At 47.3% G+C, this 18,516-nt stretch overlaps 1 protein-coding gene across 1 annotated transcript in view; it reads right to left on the bottom strand.

The window, feature by feature from the left end:
* ADCY10 (adenylate cyclase 10) overlaps positions 1-15,687 on the bottom strand; it is a gene marked incomplete at its 5' end in the record, with an annotated part of 60,537 nt that extends 44,850 nt beyond the window's left edge. Inside the window, 10 exons of the mRNA XM_079762004.1 lie at positions 1,109-1,185; positions 2,171-2,289; positions 3,951-4,142; positions 7,164-7,252; positions 8,910-9,006; positions 12,097-12,302; positions 12,765-12,905; positions 13,034-13,072; positions 14,839-14,943; positions 15,540-15,687. Of these exons, the coding sequence (XP_079618130.1) occupies positions 1,109-1,185; positions 2,171-2,289; positions 3,951-4,142; positions 7,164-7,252; positions 8,910-9,006; positions 12,097-12,302; positions 12,765-12,905; positions 13,034-13,072; positions 14,839-14,943; positions 15,540-15,687 (1,213 nt within the window). The remainder of the gene's footprint in view (positions 1-1,108; positions 1,186-2,170; positions 2,290-3,950; positions 4,143-7,163; positions 7,253-8,909; positions 9,007-12,096; positions 12,303-12,764; positions 12,906-13,033; positions 13,073-14,838; positions 14,944-15,539) is intronic.
* Positions 15,688-18,516: the final 2,829 nt, after the last annotated feature.

The raw sequence follows: 18,516 nt of genomic DNA, 5'->3' as shown, positions 1-18,516 counted from the left end.
GGTCTGCATGTTTCTGGGCATGAACTTTTTCACTTCATTTCATTTTCAAAATGAACTACCTTCATTTGGTGATCCCTTAAGAGTGTGTAATGAGGTTATAAGGGGGGCGGGTGTTTAAGATTGATTTAAGGGTTGCTTTAAGGGGTAAAGTACTGTAGTGCACAGACTCCGAACCGCAGCTCTACCTCCAACTAGTTTGTTACCAAATGACTTTAACTCTGTCATGCCTCAGTTTCCTAATCTGTAAAATGAGGATAACAGTGCCTATCTCAGAGGGTAGTTTATGAAGATTAATGAGTTAACACATACACATCGCTTTGGATAGAGCCTGGCTGCTTAGTAAGCCCTCGATTAATAATAGTACAACTAATTAAGTACTCAAGGTTGTACTGTAACATAAACTTAAATACTTCTGATCAAGTTATTCCTTTTTAAAAAACTGTTTATTATGGAGAAATTTGACCATACAATAAGACACAGCCTCATGAATCTCCATGTACCCATCACCCAGTCCCAACAGCCAGTAACTCATGGCCAACCCTGCCCCAGCCTCACTCCCACCCACTCTCCACCCTGTAATATTTTGAAGAAAATCTCAGAAATTGCATCATTTCAGACATAACTATTTCAGTATTTTAGAGGTATTGTTTCTGAACAACTGAAACCCTACTAGGATTGAAGAGGGAAATAATAGCAAGAGCAGTGAAAACTTGAGATAAAACCTACTTACTACTCTCTTTTGAGATGAGTATTATTCACCGGTAATGCCAATAGTCATAATTTTTAAGAAGCAGTCCTCACCTATTCCAGGCAGTAGGAAGAGTAACTGTTGAATGTCAACGGGAACTTATTTAGAAAGGCCCCTGCCTCCATGAGCTCACTGCCTCCCCCTGCTCTCTCTCAACTACCGATGCCTATGCACAGCCCCAGAATGCACACATCCAGCTGCCGGTGGGCAAAGCCACAAGGCGTGGCCCCATCTGGGAGTCAGCAAACTTGCTGGGGACAGGGCCCAGGTCTCGATTCTTTCTGTCCTTCCTCCCGCAAAGCCGGGTGGCTAGGCACAGTGTTTGCTGAAGGAAAGCGGAGCTAAGCTGGCTCAGCACACCTGTGTACTCGTGCCTCACAGAGTGTCCCACGATGCCACAGAAGACAGTCCCGCTGGCCACGCCGATGGAAACGGTACTGGCGCCCGACAAGGAGAAGGTTGTGGGGAAAGAGATAAAGACGGTGAGCAGAGAGAACGTGGGAAGGGGGGACGTGGTGAGGAATGGGGTGGGGAGGGTGGGAAAGGATTGTTAATCAATTACTCTTTCCCCTTTGGACTTAGTTCAGGGCAATTGTACGTGGTCTGGAGGTAGGAAGAGTTTGGGACCCAGAGCCAGGTTCTCAGTAGTGGTTACTTGGTTCACTTTTCTGTTACTTTTAAGTATTCGTCTGAGCTACTTTTCTGGAAAATAAGTTCTCATCTCCCCGAATGGACTAGTTGTAAACAACATAACTCTCCCTGTTATTGCTGGAAAGGACAAGTCATTATAACTCAGATACAGTGTGTAGCATCCAACCTGATTTTGCCAATACATCCACCAGTGTCTATAGATGACTAGGGGCCCAGAGGGTGGAAAAATTTAGGGCAGAGGGTGACGCGTTGGAGTTGACCAGAGAGGGCTACAGTCGGCACTGGACGCTCAGGCTGGGGAAGCCTGAGGGCGCCGTGCGGGAGCAGCCAGGCTGGGGGTGGTACACCTCACCTTCACAGCTTTACAGAGGCCAGGTCCTTCCACACATTTCCACCCCAAGGACTCATTTGCTCTCCCAGTGACTAAAAACCAACTCAGGCCTCCAGCTTGGTGTTGGGAGTTTGACCTCTACCAAGAAGCAAGCCAGAAGTACAGAGAGACACCCGTCAGGTTCTCCTGCAAACCTGGCACAGGTTGGCTTTCCCGGGTGTCTGTTCTCCACCTTGCCTTTCCCATCCCCGTCCCACTGTGGCAGGGCTGGGCTTGCCCACTCCGCTGGTGCATTAGGTGAAGGAATGCAGGTGGATGGGCATCCAGTTAAAAACAGCCCTCACCTGCTTCCCTGACCCTTATCCTGCCCCCCACCCCCCATATCCCACAGAAGGGTCAGGGGTCAGAGACCAGAGGATGGGACCGAGGTCAATACTCACTGGATTTTGGGGACCTGCGTGCAGAAGTCGAATATATCCACAGCACTTTCTAAGGCATGAGTGACCTCATCAGGTGCCTTTTCGCCGGGGAAACCAAAGACACAGAGGAAGGAGCAGCCCTGTGGGGGAGAGTCAGCAAGCACAGCGGGTGGGCAGGACCTGTTCACTGGACCAGCCGAGGCCCGGGGGAGCGGGCAGCAACGTTCCCTTTCTGATCTCTTCGTAATTCCTCTCGCCCCTGTTTCATTCTTAGCAAACTTCGTGTAACTTCTGGTGCAGCATCTACAGTATGACGCGGGCCCAGGAAGGGTTGCTTTGGCTCAGAATAATGGGCCTGGCTGAGCTCTTTGGGTCACACTCCTGTCTAGCCTCCCGGGGGGCGGGTCATATGCTGCAAGTCTAAGAAACAGCAGAGAGCAGCGGGAAGGCACCAGCGCGAGTCAGAAAGTCTGTGCAGAAACCTGGACAAGTCGATTACACCCCATGAACCTCAGTCAGCATGAAAATGGATATGACATTGACCTGCGAGGTTGCTTTGGCTACTAAAATGATTACTGTATTTAAAACATTTCATTGTAATGTTATATGTAATTAATACACACACTTTATGAACTACTTTATGGCATACATATACTTAATAGAGTACATATAGTACCCTATATATTTCACACTTTCATATAGCATAGACACTTAATAGCAGTGATGGGCAACCTTTTGAGCTTGGTGTCAAACTTCGCCAAAAAACTGAGCATAACTCGGGTAGTGTGTCACTTTGAGGAAAAAACTAACTCCAAGACTCTAGTCTCAAATGTTTCATCCTCGGCATGCGGCCGTGTGTCATCAGAAATGGCTACGCGTGTCAGTGCTGACACATGTGTCATAGGTTCGCCATCACTACTTTATAGTATATGCATATAGACAGTGTAAGCTTAATGGTATATATGTAAACAGATCCGTCCTGATTGGCACTGGGCCTGATTCCAGGTCATGTAGGGACTAGAGGGCTCCGTTTGGGGACACTGTGGGTCGGCCTTGCCTGGGGACACTGTGGGTCGGCCTTGCCTGGGGACACTGTGGGTCGGCCTTGCCTGGGGACACTGTGGGGTCGGCCTTGCCTGGGGACACTGTGGGTCGGCCTCGGCCTCTGCAAGGTGAGCAGTGGTCTCCCTCTGGCCACGAGACCCGCAGCTCCCTGAAGCGAGTGGTGCTACAAGTGCCCCACACATTTTTCAAAACTTGCAACAATCCCTTGAGGCAGATACTCTCCCATTCCAATAATGTCCTTCTCACTGTTCATGAGCAAACCAAGGCCCAGAGAAGTCCGGGGATTGTGGGAGCCACGTCTGCAAACACTAAAGGCTGCTCTTGGGTCCTGTGCTCCTGTCTCATGATCCAGACGGGTGAATGTGGAGATGACCTGGGCTGGAATCCCAGCCCGCCACTTACTAGCTGGATGACCATGAGCCAAACCTAAACTTTTCTTATCTCAGAAGCCTCATCTCTGCCTCAACATCCTCATCTGTAATATGGAAATAATAATAAGAGCACCTACCTCTCAGAGCAGTCATGAGGGTGAAATGAGATCATAGAGGCAAATGTTGAGAACAATACCTGGACTGCAGCAATGCCACATTCACCATAGAAGCTGCTATCGTCTATATAAATGAAGACTAATGCTTTCAGGTTAAAAGTGTCTATTCCCTTCCTCTCACCCATGTGCCTGGGCACAGATGGTAACATTAGATTGTTGGCAGCTTCCCACCCCTTAGTTCACACTTACCTTGTCAAACATGAAAACTTTATTGATTTGGCCTCGGAAGTCCCTCAGGACAGAATTGATGTGCACAGAGGCATCCTGGATGGACGGGCCTATGATCTCGGCTTTGTCTTGGTCCTTAAACACCAGGTTCACAAACACAATGGTCACCGGGCGGAGCTCAGACAAATAACCCCGAAGCTGTTTGTCATCAATCTGCCAAGTAGAGACACTTCACTTTGCACCTGTCTTGGCTGTGGATCTTTCCTCCCAACATCAACACAAGCAGTTCTCACTGGGTGGGAACTAGCCTGTTGAAATTCTCTGGGGAAGCTGTGAAGTGATCAGAATATGTGAGGCACAGCATGGCAGAGCCAGACCAAATTCGAGCAGATGGAAATGAATTCACTAGCAAAATCTCTTGCAATGGGAACTCACACATTTGCTAATTTTTGGAAAGGAACCACTTCCTTGCCCCTACTCCTGCTCTCTCATACCAATATTAGCCATTGCCATAAGAGAGAGAACTACCACTCTTTTTGGCTCTCTTACAGTTTAAGGATAAGAATAGCATACTATGGCCCCATACCACTCAATAGGAGTCCCCAGACCCGGCACTAGCAGCAGCCTGCCTTGCTTCACAGCTTGGCCTCTCCTGGGCACTTCCAAGCCCAATACAACTAGCAGCCATCTACAGATCACACTTTAGCTCCTGACAGGTGGCCCTAGGCAGGGCACAGACAGTGCCTGACTTTGCACCTACAGGGGGGGCCACAGAGCCAATGTACTTGGTAGACAGCTTCAGACCATGTCCAATTACAACTCTACACATCCACGAGAGACACACTAAAGTGGCAAGCTCAGTGAGTATCAAAGCCCCAATGAAGCAAGACCTGCTCCATAGGGGTGTCTCTTGCACAGCAGCTCTTCCGCTGTAGTTGCAGCTGCTCCTCACAGCCAATTGGCCTGGGGGTCAATTCCTCCTAGTGACACCAACAGCACTCAGAGCTCAATTACAACAAGACAGTGCACACAGCCCACATACCTAGAGTGCCCAGCTCAGGTGACTGGGGAGGCTGAGCCATTGGGCCCTTCAGGACACATACTACACAAGGTCACTTTACCAATTCCAGGAGACATAGCAGTTCTACATAATACAAGAAACAAACATAGGGAAGCAGCCAAATACAGAGACAAACATGTTACAAATGAAAGAACAGAAGAACTCCAAAAAAGAACTCAGTGAAATGGAAGCAAGCAAACTACTAGATACAGAGTCCAAAATAATGGTTATAAGGATGCTCAAGGATCTTAATGAGAGCTTCAAGGGACTTAGTGAGAATTTCAATGATCTTAGTGAAAATTTCAAGGAAATTAGTGAGAACATCAAAGACTTGAGAAAGGACCAGTCAGGAATGAAGCCTACACTAACAGAAATGAAGAATAATTTACAGGGAATCAACAGTAGAGTAGAGGATGCCAAGAATCAAATCAGTGATCTGGAATATGAGGAAGCAAAAAAACACCCAACCAGAAGAGAAAAAAAAAAGAATCTAAAAATATGAAGCTAGTGTAAGGAGCCTCTGGAACAACTTCAAGTTATCAACATTCACATCATGGGGGTGCTAGAAAGAAGAGAGAGAGCAAGAGATTGAAAACCTATTTGAAGAAATAATGACAGAAAACTTCCCCTACCTGGTGAGAGAAATAGACTTACAAGTCCAGGAAGTTCAGAGTGTCCTAAACAAGAGGAACCCAAAGAGGTCCACACCAAGACACATCATAATTAACCCTTTGCACTCACTTGCTTTTTTCTCGATTCCTTTATTCTACTCAGGATTTAATTTTTTAAATACCCCAGATTTTACAAAGCGTGGCAGTAGAATAAAAAACTGGAGTTTCTTTTCATACAAACTTATTTATTTGGATTTTTTTATATTTCAAATTATTGATGCATTCAATAACCATCACACTCGACATCCGAGTGCAAAAGGTTAAAATGCCAAAGGTTAAAAAACAGAGAATCTTAAAGGCAGCAAGAGAAAAGCAGTTAGTTACCTACAAGGGAGCATCCATAAGACTGTCAGCTGATTTCTCAACTGAAGCTTTGCAGGCCATAAGGGAGTAGCAAGAAATATTCAAAATGATGACTAGCAAGAACCTACAGCCAAGATTACTCTACCTGGCAAACTATCATTTAGAATTGAAGGTCAGATAAAGAGCTTCACAGACAAGAAAAAGCTAAAGGAGTTCATCACCACCAAACTAGTACATGAAATGTTGAAGTGTATTCTTGAAGAAGAGGAAGAAGAAGAAGGAGGAGGAGGAGGTGGAGGAGGAGGAAGAGGAGGAGGAGGAGGAAGAGAAAAAAAAGACAAAAATATGAACAATATAATGGCAATAAATACATATCTATCAATAATTGAATCTAAAAATCAAAATGCAAATAAGGAATCTAATGAACAAAATAAACTGATGAATAAAATAGAACCAGAGACATCAAATCATGGAACAGCCTGTGCGCATGCGCACACACACACACAAAGTAGGTTCAGATAGAAGAGGGTTTAATTGAAGCCACAGCTCTTCCTTTGCAGCCTCAGGAAAGACCCTGGGACCCTCTGGGTCTCCCCTTCCTCGCATGTAAAATGGAGCTGCAGATGTCCACAAGGACTGGAGGGGAGATCATGCCACAGCAGAGCGCCTGGTACACGGCCAGTGCTGAGCTGTGGCTAGAATTCCTATGGATTCATACATTTGAGAGAGCCTAGATCTAAGTGAATAAAAGGAGAAATGTTCTACTAAAAGGAGCTTGGAGGTAGTTCTGAGAGTTTTAATTACCTGTACCATTAGCTTTCAAGGCTTGGAATCTAATGCAAGTAACTTGGAGACATGGTGTACCTGCTCACCCACTTGCTATCTCTCTGCCATGTGTCATTTGGAAAGGGCGGCCATAGGTTCTTTAACTTGGGGCAGGTCCAGTTTGCCCAGTTGTAGAAGGCAGCAACGTCCTAGTTTACACGTGTTATCACGTATAATAATGAATGATGCCCTTTAATTCTGAAAAGTATCCTGATGAAAATAATAAATTTCACAGTCCTCTACACATGGAGAAGGTCAGTCCACCTCTTATTTTAACGAAACAGATTACTAGCTATGGGATTTCTTGATCTTTCCAGCTATCCAAGGTCCCCGATACCCGCCCCCCCAAACCAATAAATTAAATGATGAAAATACCTGTTTTGATATGCTTTCCATCACATACTTTTGTAGGGAACACTCCAGTTCAGGGTCGGACTCCAGCATGCACGCAAGCCTCAGGATGTCTAAGAGATCAGGAGAGGAGCAGGCTCAGAAAGAGAGGCCTGGCTCTGCGGTGCAGCAGAGGGGAGCGTCCCAGCCCCAGCCCCTTGGGCAGTGGTCATCCCAGGCCAGTCAGGGGCAGTGGTTAAATAGGGCCAAGGGAAATCCGGGGAGAAGTTCTTAGAGGTTGTGGGTTTATCAAAATGCAATTGCATGTCGCTCAAAGCCCTGTTTTAATTATCTTCACACTTTGGAACTTGGGGAGATTTTTATATCTAGACTTGAGCTAAAACTATTGCCACAGGTGATGGGAGTGGGCAGGTGAGAAGATGATGATGATAGAGGGAATGATGACAGAATGAAGGAGGTGATAGGGTTGAAAGAACAGCAGGGATAAAATCCAGGAGAGGAGATTCTCATCGCAGGTTTGACAGGAACTCAGTGTGTGAGCCTAAACAAGTCACCCACTACCCTGGTTGCCATGTGAGCAAACCGAAGCTTAGATGACATTCTGTCCCTGTAGGAAGTCTATCCAGCAGCCAATCTCCAAATGCCAAGCCAACTCGGGGCCTTCTCACCCCAAACAAGGTCTACTATGTGGCCCCAGCCAATCAAATCTTTTCTTATTTATCTCTTCCTGTTCTTTATTTTCTACGCTATTAAAGCTTCTTGACTTCCGGCCCATTTTGCAGTTCTTTGCAAGGAAACTGTCCATGTTATGTTAAATAAACTGTCCACTTTATGTTAAATAAAGTAAGTTGTTAAATTACCTTCTTTAATCATTTTTAACATGTTAATGTTGGAAGTGGGAATGGCCCATAGGCAGTTGTTGTATGTGTCTACAATTCAGGACACAAATCGGGGCTGGATTCTGGCAGTTAGCAAGCAACTCACAAGACCCTCAAATTTTGTGCCCCAGGCTCCTGCTTTCCTCCCCCTAGTCCCAGCCCTGCTGGGAGTCGCAGGGAGTCAAGCATGGATGAATGTTCTGTAAGAGATAAGCAGGGAAGACTGGAGGGTCAAGGATACATCCTGGAATCACTAATATTTAAGGGCTGGAAGGAGACTTTGCAAAGGGCACTGAAACCGGGGGCTTGGAGGGGTAAGAGCAAAACTCGAGAAGAATATTCTTGAACATAGGAAAGAGGTGAAGATAGTGCCCAGAAAAAGAGAGTAACCTAAGGCCAGCCTAGGATGAGGCCTGAGGGGAGGCCACCCAGGCTGGCAGATTGATGGTCATTAGTGGCCTTGACATAAACAGTCTCAGTAGACGGGAGGAGAAAGGGACAAGAAGCTAGATGTCAAAGGCTCAAGGTCAAAGAATAAGCATATGCCCCTGAGGCGCTTGCAAACAGTATTTATTGGGCGAATAAATGAATGAGGGGCTGGAGAGAAGAGAGGTGTGGGTGCAAGGTTAGTCTGGCGAGAAGTTTGGTGGTGAAGACTAGGGAAATGGGATTCATGGATGTTTTCATTTTTCTTTCATTGTGGGGGAGACGCAATGTTTGGAAGGTGGGTGAAAGGAGCCATCGTGGGGACAGGCAGGAGGCCCCTTTGTGTGCTGCTCAGGGCTGGGCGCTTACTGAGGACAACGGCACATGGGATGGGGCCCTGGGCATTGGTGTAGCACCCTGCTGACCATGGTGGAGGCAGAGGTGCTTGTCCATGGAGGGTACTTACTTTTGTGGTCTCCGGAAGGATAATAATCCATGAAAGTCATACACTTTGTGAAAAATTCTTCAAAGTTAAAAGTAGGGGGTAGTTTTAAGAAATTAACCTAAATTAAAGAAACAGAAGTTTTGGTTATTCTGAGTGTTGGCTGGCCCTTTGAAAGTCATCTCTCAGCAGCACGGGCAGGGAGTAAGCTTTGGAACTTCCAGGACGTGGTGAACAGAGGCACAAACAATGGCGTTCTTTAATTGGCATGTGATTACATAAAATGTCTCCAATCGCTTAAGATTACAATCCTAAGTATACACACTGAAGGCCATTCCAGGGGGTCAACCCACATAATTTTCCACTCTTAGAACTTTCTATTTCTTCTTTTTTTTTTTTCTTTGTCTTTCATAACATTTTAATTCATATAAAACCTGGCTAAACCATACACCACTTCTTTCCTATACCTGTAAAGGGGCTGGTGCCCCATAATGCATTAGGAACATCACCAGTCATGAGATTCATGTCGGGATCATGACCCCATGGCAGGACACGCAGAGAATGGTACAGCCTCGTTCCTGTGTTGTTCTTGCCCCAAAATGGACAGCCTTAGTCCAATAATGAAAAAATGTCAGGCAAAACCAAATGGAGGGACATTCAACAAAATAACGGATCCACAGTCCGCTTAGGTGTCAAGGTCATAAAAGACCAGGGAGCAATGAAGCACTGTTATTACAGATTGCAGGGGGCTAAGTAAGAGAGCGATGGGATGCAGTTTGAGGTCATGGGCAGAACCTGGAACACTCCACTGAGGACATTGATTGGTGGGGAAACCGGGAACCCCAATAGGCCTTTCATTAGTGAACAGTATTGTCCCGTGTTAATTTTCTGGTTTTGACTCTTGAACTCTGGTTATGAAAGACTAGGGGCCCGGTGCATGAAATTCATGCACTGGGGGTGCGGGGTCCCTTCGCCCAGACTGCCCCCTCTCACAGACTGGGAGCCCTCAGGGGATGTCCTACTGACAGCTTAGGCCCGCTCCCCATGGGAGGCAACTAGGTTGATCAGGAGAAGGCGCCAGCCCTATCACCCCACTGCTGCAGCTACTGCCAGTTACAGCAGCTGCCAAGGTGTTTTCATCAACATGGACTCTAGTCCCTTCACCATGAAAAAATGACAACTTTCTTTAGGCATTTTCAAGATGTCTTTTTCATAGGATATGACATTTCTTTTTCTTTCTTTCTTTCTTTCTTTCTTTCTTTCTTTCTTTCTTTCTTTCTTTCTTTCTTATCCTCACCTGAGGATATGTTTCCATTGGTTTTTAGAGAGTGTGGAAGAGAGAGGGAAAGACAGAGAGAAACATCAATGTGAGAGGGACACTTTGATTGGTTGCCTCCTGCATGAGCCCTGACCTGGGCCCCAGCCAGGGAGGAGCCTGTAACCTAGGTACATGCCCTTGATCAGAATCGAACCCGGACCCTTCGGTCGGAAGGCCAAGGCATTATCCACTGAGCCAAACCAGCTAGGGCAGGATATGACATTTCTTAGCCCCTCCAGTAGCAGACCTTCATTTTTTCCTCCAGGAGTGAGGTGGAAAAACCCTAGATCACCTTCTTGGATTCTTATTACCCAAGTTACCAAGAACACTGCAAGTGGCGGCATACAGGGAACTTAGCCAATGAGCAGTCAGAAAAGGTATTTACTCTCAAACTGGTTTGGCTCAGTGGATAGAGCATCAGCCTGCAGACTGAAGGATCCCAGGTTTGATTCTTGTTAAGAGCATGTACCTTGGTTGGGGGCACATCCCCAGTGGGGAGAGTGCAGGAGGCAGCTGATCAATGTTTCTCTCTCATCGATGTTTCTGACTGTCTAGTCCTCTCCCCTCTTCTCTGTAAAAAATCAATAAAATATATTTTTTTAAAAAGAAAAGAAAAGGTTTTTCTTCTGCTCATGTGTAGAGGATCCCCTGCATTGTGTACACTGGGCTAGGGGTGTATCCCTGGCCGCTGGGGGCACACCCCCAAGGCCGGCAGCCCCGCGTTGTGTCCACCGGGCTTGGGGCATGGACCCAGACTGCTTGGCGCCGGCACATGCACAAGCAGCTGCAGGGCAGGAACATCTGCTGCGTCGCCATGGAGATGTTCCCACCCCAACCCCAGCTGCTCGGCGCCTGCGCCTGTAAGCCCGGAGTGGCTGGGGCGTTCTGGGACCCCAGCTACTCAGGGCCTACATGCGGGCCTACAGGCTAGGAGCGGCCTGGGTCCCCAGGATATTCCTGGGACCCAGGCCGCTCAGCGCCTGTGTATGCAAATTAACCCACCATCTTTGTCGGGTTAATTTGCATACTCACTCCTGATTGGGTGGTGGGCATCGCAGAGGTATGGTCAATTTGCCTCTTTCTCTTTTATTAGTGTAGAAGTTACCATTTGGGGAAGCTGGATATAAGGAAGCTCTATTATTTTTTAAATTTTCTGTGAGGCTAAAATTAATGAAAAATTAAAACCATCTTGAAAGATATAAGGAGTGGCTAAATGGGGACGAGGCCGTGTGAGCGGTCAGCTGGAAGAGCAAGTGGTGGGTGTGAGGGCCACGCTGGCCCAGTGGGGGCTCTCACCTTTGCCAGCATCTACGTGGACCCTCCGTTTTCCTTTCTGCCACGCAGCCCCTCTCCTGGCTCAGTCAGCACAGCTCTCCTCCCCTTTCCACACTCGGAAGGCACAGCCTCTCTAAGTGGCCATATGCCCAGGACAGCCGTGCTTACATCAGCCTTCAGTGTCACGTCACAGTGTTTGCACCAGGCAGCCACCCAAGAGCCCCCCCTCCACACACAACTCCTGCCCTGCTCACCTCCAGCCCTCACCTCCGTGGTCCCTGCCCTGGGCGAGGAGGGTGTTGGGTAGTGCAGGTGAGGGCCATTGGCAGCCCCCAAAACGACAACCCCCTGCTCCCGGGGGCTGGCCAGGAGACGTTTCCTCTTCCTGCAGCAAGGGCACCAGCCCCAGAGGCCTCTGCGCCAGATGCCACGCCCTTCGTTACCGCAGGGCCTGGTCACCTCCCCGTGAACTCAGCCGAGGTGTCTCAGACCAAAGCCTGGAGGTGGATCCACACTGACCCCACCTGAGTCTCCCGTCCAGGAGCCTCATGGGCCCGCCTTCCCAGGTGGCCCCTGGCCCAGACTACAGCTTTCTGCGAGCGGCAGCCTCCCACGAACCTTCACTGCTCTCTGGTCTGGGATCCTCTCGATCTCAATCATGCTCCGGTCGCAGAGCTGCCAGCAGTTCGGTGACAGAATGACATCGTTCATCTGCGCCATGTTCTGTGCTTGGCGCACGTCATCCACCGTCTGGCCAATCACCAGGAAGAAGTTGCGTTTCTCATCTCCAAAGACCAGCATGGTGATGTGGCCTGCAGCCAGTCCTGGGAGAAGGCAAACTGTAGGTTTGTGGAAGTTCTGGGATATTCCCCAGCAGCACGGGTTCTTGGGAAAATCAGAATCATGGTGTGACCGCCTCTTCTGGGCCCAGGCATTCCAAAACACCTCCTCTCCCAAAGCCAGAAAGCCAGCTACCAGATCTCATCTTTCTGTGACATTTATCTCCTTAGAGGACCCAGCTATCTCTCCTTCCTCAAAAACTTAGGTATCTTTTGTTTTGGTTAATATATCTTTATTGATTTCAGAGTGGAAGGGAGAGAGAGAAAGAGATAGAAACATCAATGATGAGAGAGGATCACTGATTGGCTGCCTCCTGTGCGCCTTCTACTGGGGATGGAGCCCGCAATCAAGGTACATGCCCTTGACCAGAATCGAACCTGGGATCCTTCAGTCCACAGGCCGACGCTCTATCCACTGAGCCAAACCAGCCAGGGCAAAAAGCTTACCTATCTTGACGCGGATGTCCAGGCCTTCTAACTCCTGGGTCCCAAACAGCTCGTGGATCTCCAGGCTACACTTAACTACCACTGTGATCATGTTTTTCAGTTGCTTTCGCTCCACCTTCCACAGGGCAAGCAGGGCATCACCTTGAGGAGACAGACCACAGGGGCTCATGGCCTGCCCCGGAGACCAGGCTGCTCCGTATGAAATCTGGACACAAGCACGCCTCAACCCAGTCTCCTGGCCGCCGCTGCCTCTGAGACGCCTCCCATACCTGCAAATTTTAAGATGTCTCCTCCAAAAATCAACACCTCTGAGGAAAAAAAGAAGAAAAGAAGTTAAATCAAACTTGAATTGTTTAAAGCTAATAACAAGAATTCATTCTTCATCCATGGAGTAGAAATTAGGTCAAGAGAACAGCAATTCAGAGAGCAGACTTGTGCTAAAGATGTCACCTCAGCCGTAGCCGGTTTGGCTCAGTGGACTGAGCGCCGGCCTGCGGACCAAAGGGTCCTGGGTTCGATCCCAGTCAAGGGCTTGTACCTAAGTTTCAGGCTCCTCCCCGGCCACAGGCCCTGGTCAGGGCTCGTGCAGGAGGCAACCAATCAATGTGTTTCTCTCACATCGATATTTCTCTCTGCCTTTCCCTCTCTCTTCCACTCTCTCTAAAATTCAGTGGAAAAATATCCTTAAGTGAGGATTAAAAAAAAAAAAAAAAGATGTCATCTCAGACAAGTTACTTAAACCTGTCTGGTGTGTTTCCTCACCCACAGAATGAGGACACTGAACTAGACTGTGAACATGCTCTGATTCTGTGAATGGGAAAAACCGGGAGAGGAAGAGGTGGGATTTCCAATGAGGTCCGGGGACACCTACCCTACTCCTGTGATAATGAAGGCTCCTATGCTCAATGTAAGTATTATGAGCTGAGGCTTGAGTGACCCCGGTAAGTGGTGCGTGGCAGGACCCGTAAGAACTGAGAATCAGGAAATTGGGAAACCATCACCATGGTCAACTCGGGCTTTGTTTATTACCAACTTGCATTTTGTTCGTTTAGGCTTTTTGACATAAAGGAAAATTTTTTCCTCCTATATATGTTTCATCACAAACTTGTTGAATACTGTTGTGCTGAGTGGGATGCAAAAAAAAACACAATAGATATAGTTTTTGCTTTTCAGGAGCATCACATTTTGCCTAGTGGGTGATACTAAGGCATTCCTAGGGGACTTAGAGCCTGACAGAAGATGAGACCCAGAGTTCACCTTCATAGAGTAAATCCTTTTCTTTTTTCTTTTTTCCCTGTTAATCCTCGCCCAAGAATACTTTTTCCAAAGATTTTTAGAGAGAGTGGAAGGGAGGGGTGGAGAGAGAGAGAGGGAGGGGGGAAGGAGAGAGAGAGAGAGAGAGAGAGAGAGAGAGAGAGAGAGAATGTGACAGAGACACGTCGATTGGTCGCCCCAACAAGTGCTCCAACTGGGGCTGGGGATCGAATGTAAAACCCAGGTACATGCCCTTGATCAGGAATAGAACCCGTGACCCTTCCGTGAGTGGGCCAACACTCAGAAACACTGGCCAGGGCAATCCTTTTCTTCATGAATAGTTCATATTAATAATGCCAACAAGGTGGTGGGCAGAGGTTGAAAAGGAGACCAGGTTTTTCAGCCATTTCTACACGTTTCAGAAGCCATCATTGGAAGACAAATTACTGATGAGTTACTTATGAACCATTCATCTCTTCACACGGCATTCTCTTAATGACTACTTTCGGGTTATACTGATGCTGGCTTTTTGGTGTTATTGAATACAGCTAAGAGTATCACTACTACAGTTCCTTTCAAAGTAGTCTCTCGGCCAGTCCTTGAACGAATGCAAAACATCCTTTCCCTCGAATACTCGGTGTTAGTGAGGTTGGTTTGCATTCCTTCACTTGTACTGTATTGTATTTCAAAAAGACTGGTTTCATGCACATTTCCTGGGGGAAATTGAATGCTAAGCAATGGGACTACATCAGCTCATAACCAACAAATATGGAAAAACAACCAACTGAAATGGCCTTAGCCAGGCCCGGGGGACACTCACTCTCCACTATTGCGCTTATGTAGTGGTTGAGGATCTCCACCAGCTGCTCAGCCCCTCGGTCCATGTACATGGCTGTGCTGAACTTCTCAGTCATGGCCGTGAAACCTGCGGCAAAGGGCAGGCGGTTTCCCTGGCTGCTCGGAGGAAGCAGCCAGAGCAGAAGAGGGGGCACACTGGGGAGCCGCGGGCCCTGCTTTAGCTACTGGCAAGGCCTTTGTGGCTGGCCAGTGTCAGCTGTGCAGCCTCCACCATCTGGTGATTAGCACCAGGGACCTCCTCCCTCCAAATTTCTCCCCTGTACAGGAATGTCCGCAGTTCCTTCAACGGGGTCTAGAGCTTCCATCCCAAGGTAAGGAAAGCACACAAAATTCCAGCACCTCGGAAGCGGTGGCCAGCTTACGGTTACGATGGAAACCCCATCTGGAGAGACCATGTGCGGAGGTCACTTCTGCCTGGCGTGTGTGTGAAGCCTGGTGGTTGAGCCACTGAAGTCGGGGCAGGGACACTGGAGCCTGAAGTTCCAGGCCAGGGACTTGGGCACCTTGAAGGCTGCCCGTGACCTGACATGCTTTTAGTAGGTGAAGATGTTTTCATAAAAAGCTGGGAAAAGGCACCCCAGCCCTGCCATCGAGCTCTACCATAAATGGACACTCTGATGCCAACCTATCACTTGCCCACACTGAACACCCTGTCGTGCTTGCCTGAAATATCAACAAACATCAAGACTCCGTCAAAGTAATCCACAGAGGGCCGCTCGGGACAGAAGTCTCCATAGACGATGAGGTCGGGTAGGTGAGCGGCGATTCTGACGATGGCCCGGTCCTGCAGCTCCTCTCCCTGTGTGCTCATGCTCCACACAAACGTGCAGGTTAGGGTCACAGCAAGCAGCCCCCAAACACACCTTCTGGAAAGAGAAGCTCAGAATGGAGGCAATCTGACTCAGAGCCATTCATTCACTTTCCTATTTCTGTCTCTCCCTTTGCTTTGTTCTAACTTGTGGACTCCTTATTTAAGCAGCTGCGGGTACAGGGCCTGTGTTGTCGAGTCACCTTCAAAAGGGCCAACATTCTATAAGAGAACTAGGCCTGGCCCTCGGACAGCTGTTACTGGGTGAGCACCACTGCACACAGGCTGGGGTGCAGGAGGGGAGCTGAAGGGCTCTGTCCGTTCCTGGGACGCAGTGGCCGGGCACTGTTCACTCATCTAGGCCCCCTTTCCTCTGTCCTCGTGTTTCCTCTTTCCTTCCCCCTCCCTTCTATTTTTTAAAATGTTACTTTTTTATTTTTTTATTTTTATTGATTTCAGAGAGGAAAGGAGTGGGAGAGAGATAGAAATATCAATGATGAGAGAGAATCATTGATTGGCTGCCTCCTGCATGCCCCATACTGGGGCTAGAGCCTGCAACCCCAGGCATGTGCCCTGACCAGGAATCAAACTGTGACCTCCTGGTTGGTAGGTCGACACTCAACCCCTGAGCCACGCCGGCGGGCTCCCTCTCCCTTTTGGTCTGCCATCTTTTCTCTCTCCTTGTTAGAAAATAAAAAGAAATAGTGTAGACGTGAGTTTATGTGTGTGGCTCTATAAAGGTGACTAGGGAAGTGGAGAATTATATATAAACAAGAAATTAAGTGTATTAAGGTACAGCCTTAGAGGGGAAAATTTAAAGCTTGTGTGTGTGCATGTGTGCATGCGTGTGTGCATGTGTATGGCTTTAAACTGTAAGTGGGAGGAAATGTAGATATTTTAATTTGTTTGTTAGTTCTGAGAAAACGAGGACTTCCTAAGGCCTTTTGTTAGCTACTGGGGCAAATTAAATGATCACACTCTACCACCTTAAACAGGAATTGTACCCCCGACCTTTTCAGAGTAATCCAAGTTCCTAGAATAGGTGATACAGAAAATAAGAGAATTTTTTTAAAAGGAGGAACTATTATTGAGCAACAGGGAGGAACTGGTTAGAAATTCCAACCAGAGGTAGGTCATATTGGGGTACATAAAAGTATTACAAGGAAAAAGTGAGACAGTTAACATGTATCTTAGAGTAAGAAAAGCATTCTTTTAAAATCAGGGAAAACATTAGTATATTTAACAAACTTTAAAATATATAGCAATCTCTAAAAATGAGTATTAAATACTAGAGGTCTCTTGCATGAATTCGTGTACCAGTAGGGTCCCTCGGCCTGGCCTGAAGGATTGGGCCGAAACTGGCTCTTTGACATCCCCTGAGGGGTCCCAGATTGTGAGAGGGCGCAGGCCAGGCCGAGGGACCCCACCGGTACACAATCGGGGTCAGGGAGGGATGCGGGAGGTTGGCCAGCTGGGGAGGGATTGTGGGAGGGCTCCAGGGCATGTCCAGACCATCTTGCTCAGTCCTGATTGGTCGACCGGTCAACTGTCTGCCCCCTGGTGGTCATTGCACATCATAGCGAGCGGTTGAGCAGCCTTAGCATATCATTAGCATATTACGCTTTGATTGTTTGAACGGATGACCAGACACTTAGCATATTAGGCTTTTATTATATAGGATTAGGTATTAGACAATCTTTAAAAGTAAAAGCCGTGCCCTAGCTGGTTTGACTCAGTGGATAGAGCATCGACCTGTGGACTGAAGGGTCCTGGGTTTGATTTCAGTCAAGGGCACATGCCTGTGGTTGTGGGCTCGATCCCCATTAGGGGGCGGGCAAAAGGCAGCCATTCAATGATCCTGTTTCATCATTGGTGTTTCTATCTCTCTTTCCCTCTCCCTTCCTCTCTGAAATCAATAAAAAATAAAAGGAAAAGCCATGGTGAACTTAAATGTTAAGAAGTTAACAAAAGATAGAAAAAGAAGCATGTAGCTAAGGTTTTTGTTCTGTTTTTTGTTTTTGAAGAGCAGCATTAAGCCACAGCATGTACGAGGAACAATCAATAGAATATGAGTAAATAAAACAATTTCTGATAGTGCATTTGATAAGGAAAGGTGTGAGAAAACAGAATGCCAAGAAAAACCTGAGATCTAAGAAAAATGCTGACGTTAAGAGAAACTAAAGGGGCTTTTTTAGGTTTATTGAAAGCAAGGTTATTAATAAAAGCAGAATAAGGACAAAGCTTAAATAGGATGGACTACACAATTCTTTTATTTCTGCCTTCTCCACTATGGAGAATTGAAAAGTATAACAAATATTGCTGAGAAAGAATTGAAGTCCAAGATAAGAAAGTGGTGATAAAGCCCCCAGTCATTTAAAATAAGTTCAAGTAGCCAGCCCCAGATAACCTATATCCACAGATATTGAAAGCTCTGACAGATATAATGTCTATAATCTCAAAAAATAATGGAGAACAAAAGATGGGCCGAAACCGGTTTGGCTCAGTGGATAGAGCGTCGGCCTGCGGACTCAAGGGTCCCAGGTTCGATTCCAGTCAAGGGCATGTACCTTGGTTGCGGGCACATCCCCAGTGGGGGGGGGGGGGGGGTGAAAGAGGCAGCTGATCGATGTTTCTCTCTCATCGATGTTTCTAACTCTCTATCCCTCTCTCTTCCTCTCTGTAAAAAATCAATAAAATATATTAAAAAAAAAAAAAAAAGATGGGCTGAAAAACTGGAGATGTTCTGAATTTTGAAAGATGAGGCTATCTGCAGACTCCAGGAAACAGACTGGTAAACATAATGTATCAAGCCAGTCAGTATAGGTTAGGTTT

The sequence above is a fragment of the Cnephaeus nilssonii genome (genome assembly GCF_951640355.1).
Source record: "Cnephaeus nilssonii genome assembly, chromosome: 21".
Lineage (NCBI taxonomy): Eukaryota > Metazoa > Chordata > Mammalia > Chiroptera > Vespertilionidae > Cnephaeus > Cnephaeus nilssonii.
The sequence above is the reverse complement of the archived record's forward strand: the minus strand, read 5'-3'. Positions and strand labels throughout refer to the sequence as shown.